The following is an 11920-nucleotide window of genomic DNA, read 5'->3' as shown; positions in this document are numbered from 1 at the left end:
ATTTCTACCTACTTCTATCCCCCCCTCCCAACCTAGCTCTAATTGGCTGGCCGGAGTGACCACTACCTAAATTTAGCTTTCTGTTACTATTAATACGAACACCTTATGCAACCTGTCCATCAAACTGGACCCTAATACACAGCCCTAGTCGTAAACAACTCCTTATATGGGAAACGGAATGCGGTGCCCTAGCTCCCTTATACGTAACGACCCCAGATGGGCACGTGCGCGTGGCCACCTGGTCCCTAACTGTCCTATGTGTGTATATATACACTAAACATACTGCATATATATAAACTAAAACTATGAACTAAATAGTATAAAACTGTTATTTTACAATACAAATAAACTTTAACTTTAACAACAAATAAAAACTAAGCGTGACATAAATTTCCACGCTACAATTATCTATATTTACATGTGCGGCTTTCAAGTATGTTACATTGCGTAGGTCAAGCAAATGTGTTTCTTAGGCAAAATAGCATATTTTAGTAAATGCAAAGCCTAATTGGAATCCAAATTCTGTTGGAGTCATTTTATAATTACTAATTACATAGCCATGTTGTTAATTATGATACGCATAAGTCCTAATGAATAACCATATTCCCTTATGTTATACAGTAGCCACCATGGTATCAAATGTATCAGGTATTGGGTATCATACCCAGTATATATTGACGTTTGTTATCCATGTGTATTACTATATCCTTATATGCATCGACTTGCAGGGACTTCATAAACATTCCATTCACCAGTCTTTGTTTGAGTTCTATATTGCACAAGAAAGAACTACAAGAAGCACAACATTACAGAGTATTGATGATGGCCCTATCACGTTTTGTCGTATCTCGTTACGAGCATTTCGTCACATTGTTACATTTTAATTACAATATTATCTAACAGACCTGTTTAGATGTTTTTTATTATCTGCTATGAATCTTTTAATCTTTAACTGCGAGTTTTTTCTTTTTTCGTGTAATGTATGAGACTTTTTTGTGAAATCGTCTCAAAAGTGATACAATATCCTACTTGGATTCTTGGAAACACTCAGGACTTCTAGGATTTGGATAAAATAGGAAATAGGAAATATTTGCTATAGATTTTTTGTTCTTTCTGTAAACATACGTTGGATACGACTCTCGAAAACATAGCACCGAAGAAGCCAAACAAAAATTACTCTGCGAAATTATTAGCTATACAGTATGATCGCATGCAATATAATTAGTTCATATGTAATTCATGTTTATGTTTCGTATTAATATTCCCTTTGTGTGTCTTTTCAAATCTGTTTCATACAAGATAAACACCTCTATAAGTAAAAGGTACCGAATAAACTCGTTCTAAACAGGTAATAAGCTTATCAATTCCCAGAAACCTTTTCATCAGAGACCAGTGACTGTCTTTGTCCTTCCATCAGACTATTACTTTGATATAATATGGTCCCGACATCAGACTAAGACATTATGACAGATAACAATTAATGTTCAAATTGGTCATCATAAAGAACGAAAGGTATTTTTCAGGGCTCCACACTGGGGCCCCGTATTTTTTTTTTTAATTATTATTTATTTAATGATATTTCTAAAGATATAAATAATTTTAGATTATTTGTACACGGCATATGATTCATTGAAATATCATTTGATCGAAGTGTTATTGCGCGCGACTGTTTTGTTTCATGTAACATTTTCATAAATTTCACTATTGGAACTATGACGTAAAAAGAACAATATTAACGTCAAAGATCTGGTAAACTGATAGTAATCGTTTATTTCATGCAAATGAAGTTTAAAAAAAAAATTGAACACATGACAAAGAAAGACAGACATAAAATATTAATTGTGCTTTTTATAACAACCTTAGTGAAAATTATGACCGGTTTATAGTCACAGTGTTCTGAAGCATGTTTCTGTAATCTGCCGAAATACTGGTCGATAATCCGTTGTTTTTCTATCTCAGTTCGCGATGTCGATAATCCGTTATACACGGCGTGATAAAACCATGGATACACCATAGATCTGATCCACCGGGAGTACTCCATCTTGTTCGCGGTATCTATCACACAAACCAAAATAAACTAGAATGGTCGCCAGGATGGACGACTTATACCCCCGCTGCACAAATTTAGTAGTACATATGTAACTCCATTAATAGGGGACAATGAAAAAACCCTATATATTTTACTCAATTCCACTTTATGTCACTTTTTGTTTCTCATACGTTGTTTTCTACATTGTGTTTACTATATATTTTATTAGCTGCCTTTGCTTTTGCAGATATCTAATTTTACTCTGACAACATCGCTACGTGCAAAATTTCTATTTCTTACCCATGTGTGACAATTGTCACATAATGACTTGTCTATCAATGGGACGTACAGCAAACATTATTAGTGATTTTCAAATTTATTTAAATTTATTTCTATTACAGATATACATGTAGAATTTTGTATGAGCAATAATAATGCGTTTTGTGGTTCTAAACTTAAAAAAAAACATTTTTATTGTAAACTTGATTGATTCCCTGTTCGCACTCGAGCGATGGTCCCAACCCACGGATGACCATATTTGTAAAAGTATTTAAATGAGTATTTGAGAGACTGTATCTCATTGGTGGACCAATCAAAAAACTACAGTACCGCTTCCGGTTTTGAATAACATCGATCGCCGCCATATTGCCTACGCTTCGTAGTATGCCTAGACTGAGGATAACATCAGAACGTCTTACGTAATGCCAGTAGCAATGCCCCTATCAACAGCTAACCAAGCGTTAAGTCGCTGAACAGAAGGTAAGCAAATGATACAGTATTTCGAAATTCCTGCGATGCACTGTACAGTTAAGGGACAAGTACAGTACAGTTGTAACTAGGCCTACTCTCCTCAAAACTATTGTTTTCCTCACAAAAATATAGGCCTACTGGACGAAAAAATACCTATAAAAGATGTTGAATATCAATGTTTAATGACACTGCTACATACCAAGTAGGTCTCATGTCTATGTAAGCCCTAAAGCTGAAAATGCAAGTTAAAAAGTATGCATTTGAAACTACAAAAATATATATAAGGTTAGTTAGTTTAAAAAAATCGTGCCAGGTCCCTGTGGGTCTACTGTAGGCCTAATGAAATTTTTTTTCTTTCGAAAATTGTTTCTGAGACCACAGGAACTTGGCGTTCTGTCTATAATATGAATTTAAGGCAAAGCCTCAGAAGAGCGCAGCTACATGTAAAAGATTATATGTATAACATCATAACTTTATATTGTCTATATTTTTCTACGAGATTAACAATAAAATATTTCACTGACATGCACATACTATCGATAGTTAGAGAGAATTCAAAATAATCCAAATGGAATAGTTCAATATACTTCAATCTTGTTTTTATCAAATGCAAATGCTATCAAAAATATGCACGAATCTGTGCCTTCATCTTTGGCGACAGGTTTTGTGATGTCACTGCTGACGGTTCCGTGCGCTTTAGAACATACACAGTATATATTGGACCAGTACATTTATTGCGTTGTTCTTGTATATGTGTAAATTAAAACTACGTACAGTAATTTTAAAACGTATACTGATAACACATTTCGTCTAGTACAGAAATTTCAAATCTCGTCGTGCTGATAACGAGAATTAAAACATGGCTGCCTACATGGAGGTGCGAGACTTTTCCCGCGGGACACAATTTCAAAGTCCAAGGGGTACTGGAATGTATTGGAATCTATATGCTCACACACGTAACATACGGAAACTTCCGCACGTTTTGTCACGATGTAAAGATGACGAAAGAAAATGTTGAAGTTGAACTTTGGAATTTAATGATGATAACTTTGACTTGACGGATGGCTATTCTGGAGTGTCCAGAATATAGCCGTTGTGTTCCGTACAAAGTCGGAGACCTAACTGACTTACAAATAAAATATTTCATGCTTAAATAATGTACATACAATAAAATTACAGAATTATGATTGACAGATATCGCTCATTGGCAGATTAATCAGCCATGGTCAGTGTCCTTTAGGCAATTAGGATTGCCGTGACATTAATCCGGTTACGTAATAGAATGGAACTTAAAATCTTTCAGAAAAGGTATCAAAGTAAATTGCCAGAGGATATACACAGTTATCACACATATGGGGTTTTATCTCAAATGTCACAAACGTAAATATGATCAAGAATATAACCTTAGGAATGTCAAATTACACACAATAGTATTAAATGATAATTGATGTTAAAATTTAGCAACTATTAACGCAAGTTCAAAGCACTTTAAAATTTATCACAAAATTCTTTGTGATAACTTCCTTCCGCTCCGGGAAAGACGCGTCCCGCGTCTTAATTAAACTGTCCTCTGTTTTGATGGAGTCTATTCGCTCGGTTTTCATAGGAAATGTGTGGTCGCTGGCGTCGTGAATTATTTTGTGGTTGGTTTCGTGGTCCGGGAAAAGTATTCGGTCTGGTAGTATTTGGAGCGCTGTAGTAACTAAGTTGTTTTTGGAGGCTTGTGATTATGTTTTGTTTCTGTTTTAATTCCTCGTCCTTCTCCGAAATTTTGAACTTTAAATTCGCAATCTGTCGTTGTGTCTGTTCTTTTTGTTTCGCGGTTGTTTGTAATGTACTGATTGTTTCGTCTTTGCTTTTCATAATTTTCTTTCTGTTGTCCAATGCTTTTTCTAGTTCCTTAATTTGAGACACATAATTGGTTATATTCACATTTTTGACGCGCGCACATTCCTCTTCTAGAATTTCGTTTGATCTTTGTAATTTTGCACACTTTTCTGATATTTTGGAGATGGCAATTTTGGTACGAACAAGTTTTGACTGTAATGAAATTATCTGGTTGTTGTAGTTAGAGTCTTTCTGGAAATCGTTTTGAAGTTCACTATTTTCAATGTCACTGAATGGAAAAATACACAATACCTTTTTGGTTTCTCGGAATTTCCTGAGACGTTCAGAATCTCGCCGCCGTTTAGATGTTGACTTGGCCTTTTTCTTTGGTGCAGTGCGAATAACGGACTTACTGTCCGAAGAGTTTTTCGGGACAGGAACAGGATGGATAGGCAGTTGTCGCTGACTGGTCCAGGGATAATATCCTGTTGTACCAACATTTGTAGTACAATGTCCGGTTCGATTAAAACACATTCTCGAAAAGTGGCCAATGTTTCCACATCGGAAACAGTAACATCCGTTTGCTGGACAACACATCGGATGGTTTGGGGCGAAGTGGCCTCCACATCTATAGCATAATGCCATCCTGAATGGTTACAGTCAAAACGTTACCCTGGTTAACCTCCAAAGTATGGCGAACACAGTCTTGGTTAAAATCCAGTCCGTGTGATTCCGAATAGAGTTGGTCCTTCTTTGAGTCACTCGCGGGAAATACTTGCTTGGCAGTTGAGGTTTCGGGAAAGCGTACCCAGCGTAGAAGTGGGTACTACCAGGATTATCTCCACCAATTAACATACGGAAACTTCCGCACGTTTTGTCACGATGTAAAGATGACGAAAGAAAATGTTGAAGTTGAACTTTGGAATTTAATGATGATAACTTTGACTTGACGGATGGCTATTCTGGAGTGTCCAGAATATAGCCGTTGTGTTCCGTACAAAGTCGGAGACCTAACTGACTTACAAATAAAATATTTCATGCTTAAATAATGTACATACAATAAAATTACAGAATTATGATTGACAGATATCGCTCATTGGCAGATTAATCAGCCGTGGTCAGTGTCCTTTAGGCAATTAGGATGGCCGTGACATTAATCCGGTTACGTAATAGAATGGAACTTAAAATCTTTCAGGAAAGGTATCAAAGTAAATTGCCAGATGATATACACAGTTATCACACATATGGGGTTTTATCTCAAATGTCACAAACGTAAATATGATCAAGAATATAACCTTAGGAATGTCAAATTACACACAATAGTATTAAATGATAATTGATGTTAAAATTTAGCAACTATTAACGCAAGTTCAAAGCACTTTAAAATTTATCACAAAATTCTTTGTGATACACGTATTATGGTTAGTAGAGCTTCGCTCTACGCGGCCTTTGGCCGCGCAGAGTGCTGCGCTCTAATAAATCTACTTAGTCTAGTATAAATTTATATAAAAAAAAATACCCCTATAGTATAAAAAAACATATAGGGGTATTTTTTTATATATTTATACTAAATATTATTGACAGAATATCAAGCTCCTGTGATGAGATATACCTCAGTTATGTCAGTGTCGTATCCAAGGAAGTGTCAGCCATTTTTCTTTCTGCTCTGCTTAAATTAGTTACCTTCACTGGCCAACCCCCTATTTAAAGTAGCGAACTTCGTAATCTCCCCGCTGAAATGACGTTAGCATGCGTAAACGATATTGTGTTTTGACGTCATTCCATCACCAATAGAAACAATAGTCCTGCACAAACATTAACGGGTATCCGTGGTATGTGAATAAGTGCCATTATGTCCAATACAAGCTAATATAAAAGGACCTCTTTCACGAACAATGGAAATTTGCCCACGAACCAATTTTATTAAAACTAAATGTTACATGTAGCAACATTAATGCAAACCCTTGAAATACGTTTAAAAAATTCAAAAGGTCCCAGGGGCCTGTGCTGTGGCCAAATTAATATTGCCAAGTAGAGGTGTATGACAGGGTTCCCTTTTTGATCCAAAAAGATATCAAAATAATGTTTTTATGTCATAAAACTGTATTATTTTCTGAAGAGTATAAATAATTACATATTATGATCACAAATATGTAGGCAAAATGTGACAAATAAAATTTTGGCTACATTTTAAAGACAAAAAATATCGAAATTTTGGGTGTTATTTTCGGCCATGTCAATTATTAACAATGGTGATTCACCCACTTCCAGTTTGAGTGCACCAAAAATATTTTCTAAAAAGTTGGCTCATTACCTGAAGTAAATAATGTGAAAATTTCAGAAAAAATGTGGACCGGTAAATGTGTCGTTTAAAAGTCTTAGTGAGACAATGTCTATTTTTAGCAGTATTACACCACGGTCGCACCACGACCCTTTTCATTCATAAAATTGAGAAAACAAAGAAACTAATTTCTTAATTTTATTTAATAATCATTAATTACATTAAATGTAAAGTAATATATGATTTCATAACCTACATATTGTAGAATAATCAAAATATTGAATCACAATAACAAAGTATTTCGAAATTTTTAGGGCATTATCGTTCACTTTTCAAGCTTGATGATGATTGCAACTGCATTCCCAGAAATATTCTTTTTATTTACAGCTGAAAGGCATATAAAGTAAAATAATAACAAAATCTAGAAAAAAAATGGGTGGGAGTAGATTATTATTTAAGAGAATCAAGCTTTTACCAATTTCCACACATCCAGTATATTATTACATATATGTATAATGTTGTTGTTTCTCAAAATATTGTGCTTTCAAAGTGTTGGCAATGGCATCAAATCACACCATTACAAGTTTTTGTTTAAAAAAAAACATAGACAAATTGATACATGATTTTTTTTCGTTCAGAATTGTATTAATTTTACTATATTAAGTATTTCTTAGCCGTTTAATATTTAGATTGTTCAGAACATTTTGTGATCAATCAACTGAAGTTTGATTTCGAGTTTTTGAATTTTCTTCAGAATTTTCATGAATTCAATAAAGATTTTTTTTTCAGTTAATAAAATAACAGCATCTTTTATGGTTATTGAAACAGTCAAAAGTTTTTGAGGTCCACAGTTTTATTTTTCATAATTAGGTTTGTGTATCATAAACACATCATACTATTAATCAAAATGGCATAATGTTTATCATTTCAGGTAATAAATTTTGATTTTATAAGAAATTTGGTTATCACAACATGGATTATACATATCAGGGGCATCCAAATAAATTAATTTATACGTGACACAAAGCTAAGTAACATACAGTATATGTAATACACTGCATTTAAATGATTTCCAGTTTGATCAGACACTCTCATTTCCTGTTTGACTTTTTCTCCATTATCTCTGTGTCACGAGAGTTTAAGTATGTGGATATTGGTTCTCTTCGTATAAAAACTGCTAAGACAAATATAAACAGTTGAAAGTTTATTTATACAAAAACGGACCAATATCCACATACTTAAACTCTCGTGACATTGGCGCCCAACGTATAAGTTCGACGGAGGCAGTGCCCGGCGTGCACCCATTGTTTACCACGTGGGTGATCACGTGATACCAGCTAGTGGACCGGAAAGAGTATGCTCAAGGGGAGATCACTCCGATTTGATATCTCTACTCTTTCAACATGTGCTTCCGGTTTTGATGTCTTCTGTTTACATGTGATTGTCATCGTCTTTATTTTCGTCTTGTCATTATGGATTCGTGATTGTTTCATTGTCATCATGTTTACTTTGGAGTTCCTGCTGTCGTCGTTGGATTGTAACTGATTGTTATTCTGTGTCGTCCAGTCGAGAGTCGTTCCAATTGTTGACATTTATCGTTCGCGTGTTTATCTTTGACTTAATTTTTGTTTTCATTTGTATTCATATTGATATTATTCATTGCGTTTGCTATTGTGATTTGTTTGATGTCTCATGTTCATTTTCATGATTTAGGCTATTCTCATCGTTCACACTAGCGTGGTAAAAGTAATTTGGATAATTTCGGTTCAATTAATTTTAAACATTATGCTAGTGTAGATTAAATTTAAATCTAGTCTTAAATAAATATACTACTGATAAAACTCTAAATCATATCTAATATACCTATATAAATAGATCAGTAACAACATTATCATAAACATTTTATAACATTTTAAGATACATTTGTATATTCATCTAAAATTTAAATCTGTAAAATGTGATAAACTTTTATATTTCTTTACATTTCAAACTATCTTATATTTACATATATTGCATGCTTGCTTCCCAGCTAACAATCCCAACCTACTAACACTGCACACACTGCACTGCACTGTAGCGGAAGTTGAGAATTGTGTCAGATGTTCAAGAGCTGAGTGAAACTGCGGCTGAAGATGGGTTTGTAAATGTTGTATTTGTCCTTCGCGTTTTATGTGTCCGAACAACAAACGACAAACAAACGACAAGAAAAAAGACAACAAAACGACAAAACACGTTCGCGGATTTAACGTTATTCAGTAAACTAAAATGAATATTTCTACCAAGTTTTATGGAAGATTGGAGCAAAAATGAAGGAATTAGAGCGATTTGAATATTCTGAAAATCGGCCGCTGGTCAACGATAGATCGATGACAAGATGGTTTGCCGTACGGTATACGACAACACATTGTAACATCGAATGTTTTTAAAACCTAACGACAACAGAAGATATGTTTTTTTGTCATACTATAATGCATCTATGTACAAAATTTCATTAAGATTGGAATAAAAATGAAGACTTTATACCTGTTTTAGTGTTACGATATCGGCGACTGGTCAGGTTTACTACCGACAACAGATCGACGACTCACACACACACCTGTACACGCGTTTTGTACGAGTGCATGGGGTCTCGATACTGTTTGTCTAAACCATTGTTGTTTAAACATCATTATAGTCGGTGTAGAACTCTCGGCCATACTCAATACACGAATGTGTTTCCAGACCCTACGAACGGACGTGGTTTCTTCTCAGGGTCCTTTATATGTTGGTGTAGCTAATCTATTTAGTTTTTTGTGTGTGTATTTTTAGCTGCGTAAATATTTTTTTTATATTAATTCACTATTTTATTTACGCGGTAACTTTGACTTTATTTAATACGTTTTATTTGAAAGATTAAGTTTTAATATCTTGAATCCCGTCCTGCGGGCACACAAGATTTCGCTTGCGTATCGTAAGTTTTAATTTTCGGGAAGCTTACAAATATTACGTTTATTTAAACACTTTTTATATTACTGAACTTACATATTTCATTTATTGAAAGATTTTTTAATGACACATACATACGTATAATTCATTTGAAAAGTATTAGAAGGTAAACGGAATTTTAACTGTTACAACATCTTGAATCCCGTCCTGCGGGCATACAAGATTTCGGAAACATATCGTAAAATGTCCAACTGATTATTTCGCAAACGTATCGTTTAAAGTCTAACTGTTTAAGAGAAACACAATCCTTAAATATCTTGAATCCCGTCCTGCGGGCACAAAAGATTTCGCTAAGACATTTTTTCTGTTTAGACGGACCGTGCGATTCTGTTCGATTTCCACGCACACGTTTTCGCGTACCCGGTTTTTTCGAGATAGCTGCAGTTTTTGGAATAGTTAGCATTCTATTAGTGGAAAATATAAGTTCCTTTTACTGCTTCACAAGTTTCAAAAACTTGTGCACTTTCCGTTGTCTTTTCTACAACGGGCAGTTCTCTCCAAAATACTGAACTTATTTTTAAATGTTGCGCATGCGGAGTTATTTCGTACTCTCCTATTCCTTGAAGCGATCTGCGCACGTGGTTGTACTGCGTGTTTTGTATGTGCTCTAATCGTTTTATCAAATCTGGAACTTTCGATATTTTCCTGTCACCAACAAGCTTTATGATGTGATTCATTGATTCGCAGTTGTTTTTCCAGCCTTTGTGGGTATATGGAGGCCATCGTACTTGGGCCTCAACCACCCTGCGCCGGATATAGTTGGTAAAGTTTTTTTCAGACAATATGTACCCATAACGTTCACCATTACATATCGTCGATTTTGCTTGATACTGAACCAAATTCTTTGATAATATCCGAATTGATCAGTCCATCCTCGCCAAAGATAGACGACATTATCGGCGCTTTTTCTTAGTCGTTCATTCATGCTCTCGAAAATATACGCAAACTATTTTATACAAAAATGTACAATAAAAAAAAAATAAACATATAATAGTGTATTTCTTAAGATAACATATGGGAAGTATATATAAACACCATATGTTTACATAACAATAAATACAATCGCGAAACTGTAATCACACACTGATAATATACACACGTGTGTGCTTCTTCTATGTATACTGTATGCAAGCCGTCGGTTTCTACTGAGAATTTCAATGATCATTACTCATTCAAATCTTCATCAATAGTCATTACACTTGACATTAATTACTTTCCTTTAGATATAGGTTACATATATTATTATTTGCGGGTAACATTTCTGCGTAATTTCGTAAAAATATTTTGTGTTGTCGGTCGGATCTAGATCTGTACACTTGTAAGCTTGGCTTACACACATGTATACACTCTGCGTCTCTTCATATTTGAAATCGTCATTACTCCGGTTATTTTTACTCCAATCTTCATGAAAATTTTGTACAGATATGCATTTATGGTATGAAAATACACAACATATCTTATGTTGTCGTTAGTAGGTTTTTGTCATATTTTTAATGCTATGATGTGTTATGTCGGTAATACTATTCGAACATACACACTCACGATTATAAACCATGACCAGTTCGCCGATCTTGTAACATTTAAAATACAGGTATCAATGTCTTCATTTTTATTCCAATCTTAATGAAATTTTGTACATAGATGCATTATAGTATTGACAAAAAAAACCATATCTCCTGTTGTCGTTTGGTTTTCAAAAACATTTTCGATGTTACAATGTGTTGTCAGTATACCGTAGTTGACAAGCGGCCGATTTCAGAATATTCAAATCGCTCTAATTCCTTCATTTTTGCTCCAATCTTCGTAAAACTTGGTTTAGAAATATTCACAAACTCACTAAGTGTAGAGAGATTCCATAAAGTAATCCGAATTAAAATAGCTGATCCTGAGATGCGTGGAGTAAGTCCCAAAATTTCCATGTACTCTCTCTTTTCTTCACGTGCACCCCTTTTTATACCACTTTCATACTATGATCTAATTGGCTAAAACCTCGCTCCTTCCATATTCATTCTCCCGTTCATTGGCTGAATCTTAATATGATTACGTAT

At 34.5% G+C, this 11920-nt stretch overlaps 1 protein-coding gene across 1 annotated transcript in view; it reads right to left on the bottom strand.

Moving 5' to 3' along the window:
• Positions 1-7212: 7212 nt before the first annotated feature.
• Positions 7213-11920, bottom strand: part of LOC138327265 (uncharacterized) — a 38648-nt gene continuing 33940 nt past the window's right edge. Inside the window, exon 4 of the mRNA XM_069273244.1 lies at positions 7213-7274. Coding sequence (XP_069129345.1) covers positions 7213-7274 — 62 coding nt within the window. The remainder of the gene's footprint in view (positions 7275-11920) is intronic.

Source organism: Argopecten irradians, chromosome 7 (genome assembly GCF_041381155.1).
Source record: "Argopecten irradians isolate NY chromosome 7, Ai_NY, whole genome shotgun sequence".
In the NCBI taxonomy this organism is placed as follows: domain Eukaryota; kingdom Metazoa; phylum Mollusca; class Bivalvia; order Pectinida; family Pectinidae; genus Argopecten; species Argopecten irradians.
The sequence above is the reverse complement of the archived record's forward strand: the minus strand, read 5'-3'. Positions and strand labels throughout refer to the sequence as shown.